The 17,090-nt window shown below is 45.5% G+C and overlaps 1 protein-coding gene across 6 annotated transcripts in view; it reads left to right on the top strand.

Annotated features, from left to right (window-relative positions):
* The window catches only part of LOC102409729 (apolipoprotein L2), a 40,747-nt gene extending 24,943 nt beyond the window's left edge, over nt 1–15,804 (top strand). For 5 of the 6 annotated variants that reach the window (XM_045165350.1, XM_045165352.1, XM_045165351.1 and 2 more), the window contains 2 exons: nt 11,637–11,763; nt 14,636–15,804. In XM_045165350.1, the coding sequence (XP_045021285.1) occupies nt 11,637–11,763; nt 14,636–15,494 (986 nt within the window). In that variant the 3' untranslated portion in view covers nt 15,495–15,804. Of the gene's footprint in view, nt 1–6,216; nt 8,671–11,636; nt 11,764–14,635 lie in introns of those variants that run through there. The other variant, XM_045165348.1, reaches the window with a different exon arrangement.
* Nucleotides 15,805–17,090: the final 1,286 nt, after the last annotated feature.

Genomic DNA, 17,090 nt, shown 5'->3' with positions numbered 1-17,090 from the left:
CCTTCTCCTCCTGCCCATAATCCCTCCCAGCATCAGAGTCTTTCCCAATGAGTCAACTCTTCGCATGAGGTGGCCAAAGTACTGGAGTTTCAGCTTCAGCATCATTCCTTCCAAAGAAATCCCAGGGCTGATCTCTTCAGAATGGACTGGTTGGATCTCCTTGCAGTCTAAGGGACTCTGAAGAGTCTTCTCCAATACCACAGTTCAAAAGCATCAGTTCTTTGGCACTCAGCTTTCTTCACAGTCCAACTCTCAAATCCATACATGACTATTGGAAAAACCATAGCCTTAACTAGATGGACCTTTGTTGGCAAAGTAATGTCTCTGCTTTTCAACATGCTATCTAGGTTGGTCATAACTTTTCTTCCAAGGAGTAAGCATCTTTTAATTTCATGGCTGCAATCACCATCTGCAGTGATTTTGGAGCCCCCCAAAATAGAGTCTGACACTGTTTCCACTGTTTCCCCATCTATTTCCCATGAAGTGATGGGACCAGATGCCATGATCTTCGTTTTCTGAATGTTGAGCTTTAAGCCAACTTTTTCACTCTCCTCTTTCACTTTCATCAAGAGGCTTTTGAGCTCCTCTTCACTTTCTGCCATAAGGGTGGTGTCATCTGCATATCTGAGGCTATTGATATTTCTCCTGGCAGTCTTGATTCCAGCTTGTGTTTCTTCCAGTCCAGCGTTTCTCATGATGTACTCTGCATGTAAGTTAAATAAGCAGGGTGACAACATACAGCCTGGACGTATTCCTTTTCCTCTTTGGAACCAGTCTGTTGTTCCATGTCCAGTTCTAACTGTTGCTTCCTGACCTGCATACAAATTTCTCAAGAGGCAGATCAGGTGGTCTGGTATTCCCATCTCTTTCAGAATTTTCCACAGTTTATTGTGATCCACACAGTCAAAGGCTTTGGCATAGTCAAGAAAGCAGAAATAGATGTTTTTCTGGAACTCTCTTGCTTTTTCCATGATCCAGCAGATGTTGGCAATTTGATCTCTGGTTCCTCTGCCTTTTCTAAAACCAGCTTGAACATCTGGAAGTTCACGGTTCACGTACTGCTGAAGCCTGGCTTGGAGAATTTTGAGCATTACTTTAGTAGCGTGTGAGATGAGTGCAGTTGTGCGGGAGTTTGAGCATTCTTTGGCATTGCCTTTCTTTGGGATTGGAATGAAAACTGACCTTTTCCAGTCCTGTGGCCACTGCTGAGGTTTCCAAATTTGCTGGCATATTGAGTGCAGCACTTTCACAGCATCATCCTTCAGGATTTGAAAGAGCTCAACTGGAATGCCATCACCTCCACTAGCTTTGTTCGTAGTGATGCTTTCTAAGGCCCACTTGACTTCACATTCCAGGATGTCTGGCTCTAGGTGAGTGATCACACCATCGTGATTATCTGGGTCGTGACGATCTTTTTTGTACAGTTCTTATGTGTATTCTTGCCACCTCTTCTTAATATCTTCTGCTTCTGTTAGGTCCATACCATTTCTATCCTTTATCGAGCCCATCTTTTCATGAAATGTTCCCTTGGTATCTCTGATTTTCTTGAAGAGATCTCTAGTCTTTCCCATTCTGTTGTTTTCCTCTATTTCTTTGCATTGATCGCTGAAGAAGGCTTTCTTATCTCTTCTTGCTATTCTTTGGAACTCTGCATTCAGATGCTTATATCTTTCCTTTTCTCCTTTGCTTTTTGCTTCTCTTCTTTTCTCAGCTATTTGTAAGGCCTCCTCAGACAGCCATTTTGCTTTTTTGCGTTTCTTTTCCATGAAGATGGTCTTGATCCCTGTCTTCTGTACAATATCACGAACCTCAGTCCATAGTTCATCAGGCACTCTATCAGATCTAGTCCCTTAAATCTATTTCTCACTTCCACTGTATAATCATAAGGGATTTGATTTAGGTCATACCTGAATGGTCTAGTGGTTTCCCCTATTTTCTTCAATTTCAGTCTGAATTTGTCAATAAGGAGTTCATGATCTGAGCCACAGTCAGCTCCCAGTCTTGTTTTTGTTGACTGTATAGAGATTCTCCATCTTTGGCTGCAAAAAATATAATCAATCTGATTTTGGTGTTGACCATCTGGTAATGTCCATGTGTAGAGTCTTCTCTTGTGTTGTTGGAAGAGGGTGTTTGCTATGACCAGTGCATTTTCTTGGCAAAATTCTATTAGTCTTTGCCCTGCTTCATTCTGTATTCCAAGGCCAAACATACTAGCAGACTGCTAATTAGTAAAAGGAAGTGTCTCAAAACTCATAGACTGGCACCAGGCTGCTCAGCCACATGTATTTTGAGATAACAGTGGCACAAGGTGAGTCATCCCAGGCCATAAACTATTGACATGAATCTTGAAGAAAGGCAAATTTCCAAGCAAATACATAGTCTCATTAACATAGCTTAAGAGAACATTTGCATGAGTAAAACATACTGGTTTGTCAAGTCTGTTCTGAGTCTTAGGCGAAGGGACTTGCAGAAAGGCAAAGTCTAGGGTAAATCCGTAGTTCATTAACATAGCTTAAGAAAAGCATTTCCATGAGAAAACTGCATTGGGTTGCTCAAGTGTTGAGAAAAGTTAAGTTCAGGTGGAATCAGGTATCATCATGGCAACACAGAATTTTAAAAGAAATCTCATTTTAATTTTGTATAGAGAAGGAGAAAAAAAATCTGACACTTGTAATTTGTTTCCTCCTGCCACTTAAGAGAGAGAGAGAGAGAAAATGTCTGACACTCGCAGCCTATTTCCTCCATTTGGGGGTGTCAGGCGAGTGTGTTCTCCTCTGTTCTGTCTCATCACAACAAAGATTTGGAGTGACGGACATTAAATCCCTTGGCGCGTCACAGCTCTCGGGTCTTGGACAGACCATGTTATAGCTCTTGGACACATCAGTGTTACAGCTCCGTGTTACAGCTCTATTTAGAAAATAGCAGGAGAATCCATCCTCGAGGCGTGAGGGCATGCCAACCCAAAGACGTGAAGAGAAGAGAGTGGGGGAGTACACCAGCGTGTGTGTGGAGGGGGGGGTGGCGGTGGAGAGAAAGAGAGAGAGGGAGAGGGAGAGGCAGAGGGGGAGGGAGAGGGAGAGGGGGAGAGAGAGAGAGAGAGAGAGAGAGAGCCCTTTGGCTCCTCTTTTTACATGCTTTTTCCTCCACCTAGGCCTGCCCTATGTAAATTGGTCTAGCCAGGAGTGCTGTTTGTTCTACCTGAGGTCCTCACTCTGGTCCTCGGACTTTCCTTTGACCTTCCTTTGTTCTATTTTTGAGGGCTTTTCCCATCCTTGTCTTTTAGACACCGCCATTTTGGACTCCTGTTTCCTATTCTAACTACCTAACAGGGGCCTCTAGCCTTCCTGCCTGTTACCTTCTCATTCCTTCCTTTTCTTTTAGGAGAATTATGTTGCCTAGGGAAAGGGGCATCATTCTCATTCTGTAACTGCTTCTGAGCTGATAAGGGGCATTGTCCCTAAATCGGTGAGGCAACATATTCTCCTAACCCTCATATTGGGGGTCTCTGATCCCGGGCCCTGAAGTAGTACTTGGAAGAAGATGCCACAGTCATAGGAGTTTGAGCACAACCATTTGTAACTTAAAAGCCTTCATGTGGCTAGAAACAAATCCAGCTACATAGTTATAGACACAGGGAGAAAACAGCAAAAACGGAGCAATCAGAAGTATTGTAATTAGGAGAGTTTAAATTTAGAAATTGAGAACAATGATCAGGTGTTTCATTTTCCTTCTCAGGAAGGAAAGTGGCAGCATTTAAGTTTCCACAGACTTTAAGATTAGTTATTGGTCCTTCTAACAGCAATGACTGGTATTGAAGAAGCCGACTGTCTACCATCCAAATATTAACCTTAGAGTTTAAGATTCCACTCACATCATGAGAAGTCAGTACAGTAAGATTTCACCCATTAATAATTTTAAGAGCTTCACATCCTAATCAATCTGATTTCGGTGTTGACCATCTGGTGATGTCCACGTGTAGTCTTCTCTTGTGTTGTTGGAAGAGGGTGTTTGCTATGACCAGTGCATTCTCTTGGCAAAACTCCATTAGTCTTTGCCCTGCTTCATTCCATATTCCAAGGCCAAATTTGCCTGTTACTCCAGGTGTTTCTTGACTTCCTACTTTTCCATTCCAGTCCCCTATAATGAAAAGGACATCTTTTTTGGGTGTTAGTTCTAAAAGGTCTTGTAGGTCTTTGTAGAACCGTTCAACTTCAGCTTTTTCAGCGTTACTGGTTGGGGCATAGACTTGGATTACTGTGATATTGAATGGTTTGCCTTGAAAACAAACAGAGATCATTCTGTTGTTTTTGAGATTGCATCCAAGTACTGCGTTTTGGACTCTTTTGTTGACTATGATGGCTATTCAATTTTTTCTAAGGGATTCTTGCCTGCAATAGTTAATATAATGGTCATCTGAGTTAAATTCACCCGTTCCAGTTCATTTTAGTTCACTGATTCCTAGAATGTTGACGTTCACTCTTGCCATATCCTAACTGCTTCCAAATAGGAAAAGGAGTACATCAAGGCTGTATATTGTCACCCTGCTTATTTAACGTATATGCAGAGTACATCATGAGACATGCTGGGCTGGAAGAAGCACAAGCTGGAATCAAGATTGCCGGGAGAAATATCAATAACCTCAGATATGCAGATGATACCACCCTTATGGCAGAAAGTGAAGAGGAACTCAAAAGCCTCTTGATGAAAGTGAAAGTGGAGAGTGAAAAAGTGGGCTTAAAGCTCAACATTCAGAAAACGAAGATCATGGCATCTGGTCCCATCACTTCATGGGAAATAGATGGGGAAACAGTGGAAACAGTGTCAGACTTTATTTTGGGGGGCTCCAAAATCACTGCAGATGGTGATTGCAGCCATGAAATTAAAAGATGCTTACTCCTTGGAAGAAAAGTTATGACCAACCTACATGGCATATTCAAAAGCAGAGACATTACTTTGCCAACAAAGGTCCATCTAGTCAAGGCTATGGTTTTTCCAGTAGTCATGTATGGAAGTGAAGAAAGCTGAGTGCCAAAGAATTGATGCTTTTGAACTGTGGTATTGGAGAAGACTCTTGAGAGTCCCTTGGACTTCAAGGAGATCCAACCAGTCCATTCTAAAGGAGATCAGTCCTGGGTGTTCTTTGGAAGGAATGATGCTAAAGCTGAAACTCCAGTACTTTGGCCACCTCATGCAGAGAGTTGACTCATATGGAAAAGACTCTGATGCTGGGAGGGATTGGAGGCAGGAGGAGAAGGGGACGACAGAGGATGAGATGGCTGGATGGCATCACTGACTCGATGGACGTGAGTTTGAGTGAACTCCGGGAGTTGGTGATGGACAGGGAGGCCTGGAGTGCTGCAATTCATGGGGTCGCAAAGAGTCCGACATGACTGAGGGACTGAACTGCACTGAACTCACATCCTAATAAAGCAGTTTCAGAAATTACTCCTAGATAGTGTGGCCACCCACGTGCCACTACATCTAACTCTCTGCTCATGTATCCTATAGGCTGCTGGTGAGGCCCTTGGGGTTGTGTCAAAACTCCCAAGGCCATACCTTTTCTTTTAGTGACAAACAAATTAAATTCTGACTCTGTGGGCAAACTCATAGTGGGAGCTTGCAGGACAGCAGTCTGAAGAGCCTTAAAAGCCTTAGATTATATGTAGACCAAACCAGTTTGCTGGTTTGGGCTAGTTCAGTTTCAGTTATAAGTTTATATAAAGGCTGGGCAAGTTCCCCACAACCTGGAATCCAAATGCGGCAGTAGCCTGTGATTTCTAAAAGTCCTCTCAATTGTCTTAAAGTCATAGGTAGGGGGATGATTTTAAAATATTTGGCTCATTCAGGAATTTCAGACAACAGAGTATAAGAATTAGGCACCACAGGGTGTAAAGGAACTACAGCCTCATTTATTAATCGTAAATCCTGAACTAGTCTCCATTTATCATTTGACTTCTTTACACCCAAAATAGGAGTGCTGCATGGATGATTACAGGGAATTAATAGCCCCTGGTCCTTTCAATTCTCACTGATGGGTTTTAACCCTTCCTTAACCTTGGGCTTTAGTGGATACTGTTTTTGATGTAGAAATAAGTGTCGGTCTTTGAGCTTGATAACTACAGGAATAGCATTTTGTGCTTGACCCACAATTTTGTGTTTTTCCATCAGCCCACACTCTAGGATTTACATTTTGTTCAATTAATGGGATAGAAATGTAGGGCTCCATATTCATGAAGATAGAGACATGGACCTTGCTCAGTAGATCTCTCCCCAAAAGGGGTGAGGGAGAATCTGGCATGATCAGAAACTCGTGTGAAGATAGCACAGAGTCCCAGTTACAGCTTAGAAGATGACAGAAATAATAAAGTTTGGCTAATCCAAACAGCCCCGTTATGGAAGTGGATCGGGGAGAAAGTGGGCCAGGGGCTTCAGTAAGCACAGAATAAGCTGCCCTGGTGTCCAAAAGGAAATCAACAGATTGGGCCCCCACAGTTGTTAATACCTGAGGTTCCTCAAATATAATTAGGATGGGAGCTTGTGTGGAGATCCCCGGGCACCTTCAGTCCTGATTATCTTGAGAGTCTGACCCCTGGGACCTACACCTCTGGAGGCAGTCTCTCCTCCAGTGCGGTCCCTTGCAGACCAGACACGGAGCCTGGGGTGGCTTAGATGCCTAAGGGCAATCCCGATTGAGGTGCCCCTCCTTTCCACAGTAATAGCAAGCCATCCCTTTTCACCTAGGTCCCTCCTGGTATTTTTCTCAAGCTGTTAAAGAATAGTTCTGACAGCCATTACAAGGGCTTCCACCTCTTCCTTGGTCTTTCTCTGCCTTTCCTTTTCCTCATATTCTCTGCCATAATAGGCTTTCTGAGCCAGTTGCAACAGATTATCTAAAGACTGATTTGGTCCATACATCTGTTTTAGTAGCTTAGGGTGGATATCTGGAGCCAACTGAGTGAGAAATCTATCCTTCAAGATCACTCTTCCCTCTTCACTTTCAGGATCAATCTCAGTGAATCTGCAAAGGGCTTCCTCAGTCTATCTAGGAATTTACCAGGAGCTTCCTTCTCTTCCTGTTCTATATTTGCCAATTTGGCATAGTTTAAAGTCTTAGCACTCACTCACCTGAGTCCTTCAAGAACACATCTCACAAAATGACTCTGATCCCCATCTTCCTTTAGCCATGTTATAATTCCATGTTATAATCTGGCTCTATAGTTGGGACCACCTGATTTCCAGTGGAGAAATCCTCTGGAATTCATCCTCCCTCTTCCCTACTGATTCATTACCAAGCCATTCATCTCCATAGGCAACAGCTTTCCCCAAAACTCGAGTTTTTGAGTCAGGAGTTAGCATCTGTCCCAGAATTACATCTTTCCAAGTAAAGTCTTAAAGCAGAGTAGGGAGCTGAAAGTTTCATACCCAAATCGATACCCTTAGGACATAAATCTGGCATGTCTCACAGAGAGAAAAAGGGCAACACATATGCTACTTCTACCCATTTCTCTTGTTTTCTACAGGACCTGTTAATTGTAAAACAGTATTATAACTAAGAGACCCTCCAACCAGTCACTGTTCGCCATCCCCCAGTGAATACCAGAGCCATGCAGTATCTCATAGGAAGATCAGGCGTGTCTTCTTTAAGCTCTGGGGATCAAATCTACCCCAGTTTTTCAAAGGAGTGAGGCTGGAATTGTTAGCTCCCATCTGTAAGAGAGAAATAAGTGACCAGCTCCATCTTTCTACTGGAGGCATCCCTTCCTGCTCTAGCTGGGGATAGAGACAGGTCTTCCACCTAAGCTTCCTTTCCTGGCCAGAGTCAACCTATCTCTTACTGATGCAGGTATGCCACTACCATCCCTCCCCATCTGCCACTGAGGTGGGGTGGAGATGCATTGAGGGTAGATCTGATGGCATCCCAGACTAATACCCAGTTCTTCACCATTAAAGCCTTTGCTTGCCTCTGATGCCAACCGAGGAGCAATCAGAGTAACCTTCTGGAATGCCTCCCAACCTAAAACCACTAGGGGAAACAGTCATCTCCTGAGTGCCTGTGTACAACCCTGAGTATATTCCTGAACACAAAACTGGTAAATCATAAAGGGCTGAACATAAAATCAAGATGTTCCTTCCAAGCATCACCACACCAACATAAGTGATAGCAGAAGAGATGGTGAAGGGCTGGCCAGTGAGGAAGAAGTGATTTTGTCCTCTAGTTATTGGGGCCAATCCTTCCAGTTCATTTGCACAGTTTCCACAGAAAGAATATCTAAGGAGTTGAGACAAAAGCCACTGGAGAGCCTCCTCTGGTCCGCTAAAAGCTAGTGTTACCAGAGGAAGAAGCCCGCTATACTTCCTATCTGAGTAACCTTTAACTGAGAGAGCTCCATCTAGCTTCCAAAATTTCGACTCCTAGCAAGGCTAGGCACTTCCTAACTACCAATCCAAGTTTGCGAACTAAGTAACAGTACACAGTAACAGCATAGATTACGAGTCTCTTGAAAGTCTATGATCCTACAGATTAGGTTAGTAGTTCTAATTCCCAGGAAGTTATGAAATGGTCAAAGAAACTGGAAAGTTTGATGGAGAAAGATGAATTCGGTCCACACACTTTGTCCATCTCTGGCTGTTCCCCTGGAGGAGACATTGGATGCCTCTTGACATTAGCAGGTCGGTATAATCCCCCAATGGGGTTTCTGCCATAAGCTGTGTGAGGTCACCTTGGAACCACAGATTAGGACACAGCTCTTGCTCCACACGTGTGTATCTCTTTCAGTCAATCACACACACAAGCACACCATAGAGTTATTAAAGTACAGCAGATAATGTGTTTTTTAGGAGAAGAAAGAACTAGAGCTCCAAGCATCCTTACCTTGTCCTGAAGAATCCTAGATGAGCCCCCAAGATGAAAAGTTGCTGACCTTGAAAGACGCTGGGATTCTTGGCCTCCAGAGGAGAATAATTCAAACCGGGGCCAGTGACAAGGCTTGATCGCTCAGAGCTTTTGTGTAATAAAGTTTTATTAAAGTATAAAAGAGATAGAGAAAGCTTCTGACATAGACATCAGAAGAGGGCAGAAAGAGTACCCCCCTGCTAGTCTTTAGCAGGAAGTTATATACATACTAGCAGACTGCTAATTAGTAAAAGGAAGTGTCTCAAAACTCATAGACTGGCACCAGGCCACTCAGCCACATGTATTTTGAGATAACATTGGCACAAGGTGACTCATCCCAGGCCATAAACTATTGACACGAATCTTGAAGAAAGGCAGATTTCCAAGCAAATATATAGTCTCATTAACATAGCTTAAGAGGACATTTCCATGAGTAAAACATACTGGTTTGTTGAGTAAAACATACTGGTTTGTCAAGTCAGTTCTGAGTCTTAGGCAGAACCTACTCGAAGAAAGACAAAGTCTAGGGTAAATACATAGTTCATTAACATAGCTTAAGAAAAGCATTTCCATGTGAAAACTGCATTGGGTTGCTCAAGTTTTGAGAAAAGTTAAATTCAGGTGGAATCAGGTATCATCATGGCAACACAGAATTTTAAAAGAAACCTCCTTTTAATTTTGGATGATGATGATGATGTTCACAAGTCGCTCAGTCATGTCCGATTCTTTGCGACCCCATGGACTATATAGTCCATGGAATTCTCCAGGCCAGAATACTGGAATAGATAGCCTTTCTCTTCTCCAGGGGATCTTCCCAACCCAGGGATCGAACCCAGGTCTCCTGCATTGCAGGCAGATTCTTCACCAGCTGAGCCACAAAAATCTGACACTTGTAGTTTGTTTCCTCCTGCCACTTAAGAGAGAGAGAAAAATGTCTGACACTTGCAGTCTGTTTCCTCCATTTGGGGGCTTCTAGCCTTCCTGCCTGTTACCCTTCCTGCCTGTTACCCTCTCAGTGTCTCCAGCCTGAGTTAACCTACAGAGGAATCAAAAAACCAAGAAGGGGATGGATAAGCATCCTCGAGTCCCATAGAGTCCAAGGGGTCTGTTCCCTCAGCCTCCTTCCCGTCTGTCTCCTCAGAGAGCCACAGCAAGGTACTCACTTCCTCCCCCTCCAGCTCCCTAAGCCCAGCTAATGACTCATAAGTGAGGCCAGGACAGCCCACAGGGAGGAGGGACAGCAGATGGAGTCCCCGAGGCCAGGCAGAAAGTGGAGAGGAGGTCCCCCAGCATCTCTGGGCCTTCTTCTGCCCTCTCCCTTTTCCGATCCTCCTCCTGCTCCCAGACCCTGAAGCATCACCAGAGGCTGCTTCCTCTGGCTCTCCCCCTGCCACCAGCCTAGTCTCTTTTTAAGGGTCAGTAGACTCCGAACTGAACCCCAATCTGAGCTTTGCCACCTCATACCTGTGTGACCTGGATTGCCTTACCTGAACTCACCTGTAAAATGAAAAGAATATTACCTTTTGTTGTTATAAGAATCAAATACAATGTGTGTCCATGGCCTGGGCCATTCTGACAAAGGTTTGTATAGTCAAAGCTATGGTTTTTCCAGTAGCCATGTACAGATGTGAGGGTTGGACCATAAAGCAGGCTTAGCCCCAAAGACTTGATGCTTTCAAATTGTGCTGTTGGAGAAGACTCTTGAGAGTCCCTTGGACTGCAAGGAAATCAAACCAGTCAATCCTAAAGGAAATCAGTCCTGAATATTCATTGGAAGGACTGATGCTGAAGCTGAAGCTTCAATACTTTGTCCTCTGATGCAAAAGCTGACTCATTTAAAAAGACCCTATTGCTGAGAAAGTTTGAAGGCAAAAGGAGAGGGGGGGTGACAGAGGATAAGATGGTTTGATGGCATCACTGAATCCATGGATATGAATTTGAGCAAACTTCAGGAGATTGTGGAGGACAGAGGAGCCTGGCATGCTGCAGTACATAGGGTTGCAAAGAGTCGGAGAGGACCTATCGACTGAACAACAACGAGCATGGCCTGGGCCACATAGTAGGCCCTGCCTAGTGCAGTGCTGTCCCTTCTACTTGAAATATGTTAGTTCCAGGTGGAAACCTCTCCTCCTCCTCCAGGATCCTCCTTCCTCCATGCTGTGTTCGAGCATCTGTTCAGTGCTCCCATATATAAACACCTGTTTACCAGGTGTGACTGCCTCAGGCAGTACTCAGTACTGGCTCTATTGATCTCAAACACTCCTGCAGAGACCCAGGTGCTCAGTTATTTCTCCCACTCACTCCCACCCCAATCAATCAATACACAGTTAGTGCTGTGGATTCCTTCCATGTATGCCCTGGATTCCTTTCACTCTTAGTGAAGCAGAATAAATAAGGAAAATTAACAGCTCTTTATGCTGCAGGAAAGACAGCGGGGAAGATTTCTGGTATCTCTTCTTCAAATAAGGATACCAATCTTATTGGATTAGGGCCCCCCACTTGTTATCTCATTTCACTATAATTATCTCCTTAAAGGCCCTATCTTCTACTAGTCATGGGGGTGGGGAGTTCGGGCTTCAACTTATGAATTGGGTAGGAGGTGGACACAGTCCACCCATAACCCCAGGTGAATCCATCAACAAGAACCCCAGATGACTGCTACTCAGAAAGATCAACCAGTTTATACTCAATACCATTTAGATTCTGTCATTATTTCCTCTAACCTTATTTTTTTTCCATCTAGAGAGTGAAAACTTTTTTGAGGATATCATTCAGTATTTAAAGGACTCAGTGAGCAGAGAACAGCTGGAACTCCTGCTCACTGAAGAGGAAGCCTGGGAGAGTTTTGTGGCTGAGGCTGATTTGTCCAGGTAATATGCATGGGTGCATCAGAAATGTCACCTGTATCCCCCTGCACCAGGGTAGCTTCCTCCTGGCAGGCACACCTCTTCCAGGCAGGACTATGGTTGATGTCGAGGATGTTCCTTCTCAAGATTCCATGAGGAATGTTTCCTCCATGTCATTTTCTGATAGTGAACAGTCTCAGGTTGAGAATAGATGAAATGTGCAAAGAAGAGGGCAGGTTACATGGCCTTGGACAAGTTATCAATCTACTCTTGGCCTTAGTTTCTTCATTTGTTCAGTTTTATTGTGAGGACACTGAGATCATGCATCCAAAGTGCTTCCATAATGACTGACACAGAGTAGATGTATTGTGCAGTGGTTAGTTGCTTCAGTTGTGTCTGACTCTGCAACCCCATGGGTTACAGCCCACCAGGCTCCTTTGTCCATGGAATTCTCCAGGCAAGAATACTGGTGTGGGTTGCCATGCCCTCCTCCAGGGGATCTTCCCAACCCAGGGATCTAACCCAGGTTTTCTGCATTGCAGCTCAGATATTTTCTGAGCTACCAGGGAAGCCCAAGAATACTGGAGTGGGTAACCTATCCCTTCTACAGGAGATCTTCCTGACCTGGGAATCAAACTGGGGTCTCCTGCATTCCAGGCAGATCCTTTACCAGCTGAGCTACAAGGGAAGCCCACAGAGTAGGTGCTCAACATTAACTTTTAAAATAAGCTCTTTGGGAAGAGACAGGGGCCAAGGTCCTTTCTCCTGGTGATGAAAACCAGATGGGACCCTATTTAGGATAAGTCGGAAAATCCTGACACCATCACTTTGTGTTCCTGGGGATTCTGACTAGAGTGCTTTCATTCCCCATCTTAGGGACTGTACCAACCCTGCAGGATCCTGCTGGCCCATATGGCAGAGAGGCTGGAGAGGAACTGGATGGAGCTGGTGGGGTCCTGGCTCTAGCCCTGCCCAGCTCTGGGGCTCTGGGCTTATGTCTTGGAGCCCCAGATCTGTCCTGTGTCCAATGGGAATAGCAATTCAATCTGATGGATTGTGGTGGTGGCCTCAGAGTGAACTGCAGGGTCAGAGGGGGGGGAACCAAATGGAATCATCTCGTCCAAAGGCCCAGGGAGGCCTGGACCAGGGTCAGACCCAGGGGTAACGGTGGAGCAGAGGGTCCAGGTTGGAGGACAAGTAGGCAGGCTTGGGCAGCAGGGCCAGGACTAGATTGAGGAGAGTGGGCCCTGAGGACACAGAACTGAAGGGACTGTGACCTTAGCAGAGGTCCCCTGAGTTGGGGTGGGGGGGCGGGCATTTCTTCCCTCCCTGACAGGATCCCCTCATGCTGGGCTAGAGGGTCCTGGGTGACCATGTCTGCACACCCTGCCTGGAACCTGGCTTCTCATTCCATCTGGGACCCTCTTCTAATCTACATGGAGCCTCTCTGACAGTGGAAGGATGTGTGGCTCAATGAGCCCTCCAGAGTCACAATGAGTGGCTGCGATTGTGTGTCATTTGAGGGATTCTCAGGAGACTCACACATCCCCACCAGAGGAAAACACTTCCTCCACCAGCTGTGGAAGTGCTGGTCTCTTCAGGCTCAGCCATTCAGATGGGTGTTTCCTCGAGTCTCTTGAATCTTTTGAGGTTCCATAAAGTTGTACATAGACTTGGAGGGCAGGTAGTTGAAGTTGTCACAGATAAAGTGTGAGTTAGACTGGTGATCCCTGAGAAGTCAGGGTGCTGGGTGCTGGGTCAGGAGTCAGGGAGGTGGGCTGGAGAGTCCAGGGGAAACAGGCTCACAGTACATCTCCTGGTTCTCTGTCACTTGGGGCAGTGGATAGACCGAGTGACCTGCAACTGGGAAGGCCAAGGTTACCAGGCTTGGGGGAGAGCCGATGCCAGGCAAAATGACCTTCAAGGGTCCTTATAGCTCTGAGTAATGTGTTTCAAAAAAATTCTATGTACACTGAGTTAGCCAATCTGTAAATTGCAAGGGCACAGTCCCTAGGACTGTCCTTACATTAGACACCAATGGCAAGTTTGGGGGTTCCCAAAGCTACTCGAAGGTCTGAGAATTCCCTAAAGAGATGCACAGAACTCACTGAAATCTTCATGATCCCAGTTACAGTTTATTACAGGGAAGGATGAAGGTTCCCATCAGCCACAGGGCAGTCTGGGCGGGTTTCACACACGAAGCTTCCATTTTCATCAGGATGCATTACTGTCCTGGATTCAGTGTGTGGCAGGACACACAGAACACTGCCCACCAGGGACCCTCACCTTATTTAACAAAAAGTTATCCTGACCTGTTTTCTCCAGCCCCCACCCAGAGGTCAGACTAATGCCCTAGAGTCCAGTTCCTCCAGAGGTCAGAACTGATACCATGTGACCCAAGGCCCCATTACGTCACTTTGTCAGACTGTCCAGTGTCTAAAGTCCCAAGTGGAGGAGGACATTCCTATCAGCCAGAATAGTCTAGGGGCTTAAGGACCACTTTCCAGTAGCCAAGGGCAAAGAGCAGGTTGACTCCTCATTAGACACTGAGGCCCTTGAATGAAGGTTTTCTCCTCCAATCCCACTTCTCTTTGTTTCTCTGTGGCGTTCCCACTCTAGAAACCCTTTGGAAGTGTTGGTGTTAACCTGCCTCTGAGGCATCTTTATCAAATACCTCTCTGAAGTTAAGCATATTCTAAGATGACCTTTGCTGATTTTTACCATGACTGAATAAAGTATATGGAGCGTCTACAATGTCCAAACATGTTTAATGTTGAAAAACATTTTACATTTGTAAAATTCTTTCCTTGTGATTTGTAATAAAATATCTGTGGTTTACGCAGGATAGCTCTTGTCAAACCTATTTTATGGACTCCCTTGATGTTCACTGTTACAGGGAAGAGGCAGATGTACTACGTGAATATCTGCTGGAGCTGAAAACAGACTTGGTAGAGGAGGACCAAGACAGGCCACAACAAGACCAGCTGGACAGGAAGAGGTTTTTGGAGGAATTTCCTCGGGTGAAACGGGAGCTGGAGGAGAGCATAGCAAAGCTCCATGCTCTGGCAGACAAGGTCGACAAGGTGCACAGGGACTGCACCATCACCAACGTGGTGGCCAACTCTGCCGGCGCTGTGTCTGGTGTCCTGACCATCCTTGGCCTGGCTCTGGCACCCATGACAGCAGGCATCAGTCTGGGACTCTCAGCCACTGGGTTAGGGCTGGGAGCGGCGGCTGCTGTGACCAGTGTGTCCACCAGCATTGTGGAACACGTAAGCAGGTCATCAGCAGAAACCGAAGCCAGTCGCCTTGTGCCAATAGATATCAATGGAGAGGAGGCGTTTGCAGAGGTTTTATGTAAGAGGACAACCCAGATCGTTTCCTCTACAAAGAACCTCATCCAAGCCTTGAAAGGCATTGGGAAAAATGTTCGTGCCATCAAGCTAGCCAAAGTCAACCCTCGCTTAGCATCCCACGCTAAGCGCTTCATGACTGTGGGGCAAGTTTCCGCCCGAAGCAGCAAGCAGGTGCAGAGAGCATTTGGAGGCACAGCTCTGGCAATGACCAAAAGCGCCCGGATCGTGGGTGCAGCCACGGCAGGTGCTGCCCTCCTGGTGGATGTGGCCTTCCTGGTGAAAGAGGCAAAGCACTTACACGAAGGGGCAAAGACAGAGTCAGCGGAAAGGATGAGGCAGCTGGCCACGGAGCTGGAGAAGAAATTGGAAGAGCTCATCCTGACCTATGTGAGTCTGTAGGAGGGCTGGACTTGGCCCCTACCAGGACAGTGTGGGAGCAGGGACATGTGCGGGGCCAAGAGAAGAAGGCACTGTGTTAGAGGGGAAGCCAGACAAAGAGGGGGAAACTGGGCTGGTCTCCTGACTTGTTTTAGACTATTGTCTGGACTATGCCATTTTCCCAAAGGAAGAGAAATCCTTAAACCCTCTTGTATTCAAAACATGTCATTTTCTTCCCTAAATTCTCCCTCTTGGCTCAAGATGAATCACAAAGCTTCAAGTACCACTGTTCAAAAAGTATTTTTTAAAAATACAGAATAAGTGTCACCAATTTGTTCATGTCTCTAGATCTGTTTCCTCTGCGTTTATCTTTAAAAACCTTAATAGGAAACCAACACCTTTTTATTTGCCCAACAATCACATGATCAGGGAACCTAGTTCATGACACCAGCCCTGACCTCTTGCTGTCTCTCCAACTGTCCTTTGTTGGCATGTAGAGGGTAGAGGCTGTGACATAGCATCACGTATGACCTCTCTTGCTCTGATTTCTGCATCCCTCCATGGTCCCCCTCTGAGCGTCTCACCAAAGATCTATATGACCTCAAGGGGACCCCAGGCAGAAAACAAACAGAACTTTCTAGCGTCTGTGTTCCTTGAGTTTTCTACATTGAAGAGTGGTTGATTTCCAACATCATGTTAGTTTCAGGTATATAGTACAGTGATTCTGTTATGTATATATACAAAGAGTCAGATTCTTTTATCTTATAGGTTATTACAAAATACTGAGTATAGTTCCCTGTGCTATATGGTAGGTCCTTGTCAGTTATCTATTTTATATATAGTAGTGTTTATCTGTTAATTCTAAACCTCTAATTTATCCCACCACACCCCTTCCCCTTCAGTAACCATAAATTTTTGATTAGCAGTAATTATTTGATGTTATACTACATGTTTTTTTGGTTTTTTTTCCCAGAGGGGATTGGGGGTTGTTTCTTTTTTCAGCAAAAACTCCTCTACATCCTGTTTCCTCCTTTACCTCTTTGGAACAGCCCTGCAGAGCTCCCGAGAGACTGGCTCTTGAACTCGTCTCAGTAAGGTCACTGAATTAATAGAAAGTAATTCTCAACTTTGAGGTTGTGCTTTTCTTCAGTGGACAATACTGAGTGATGGATGGATTGATGGTGAGGAACTGGCTTCTGCAGCTGCGGGAGGGCCAGACAGGTGTGAAGTCTGCCAGCCAGGCTGTCTGCCTGGGACAGCAGAACTTTCAGGTCCAGGATGAATCTGCAGTCCAGGGCAGAATTTCCTCCTTTTGCCAGATCTTTAATATAAACACTCCTGCAAGGAATCCTTTGCCTTTTAAGGCAGCATGTTCACAGATTTCCCGGATTAGGGTATGGACATCTCTGGAAAGCAGACAACAGCCCCTGAGTGGCCACCGCCCTTCCTATTCTTTCATTCTCTCATTTTTCCCCGCATGGTCCACCTAAGGGCTAGGCCTGTGCTGAGGACTGGGGGCATAGAGGGTGGCCACCGTGGAGCCTGAGGCAGTCAGAGAAACAAATGGCTGCGGTACAGAGTGGAGGTCGGGTTCAGAGGACTTTGGGGACATGGTGG

Source organism: Bubalus bubalis, chromosome 4 (genome assembly GCF_019923935.1).
Source record: "Bubalus bubalis isolate 160015118507 breed Murrah chromosome 4, NDDB_SH_1, whole genome shotgun sequence".
NCBI classification, from domain to species: Eukaryota; Metazoa; Chordata; class Mammalia; order Artiodactyla; family Bovidae; genus Bubalus; species Bubalus bubalis.
The sequence above is the reverse complement of the archived record's forward strand: the minus strand, read 5'-3'. Positions and strand labels throughout refer to the sequence as shown.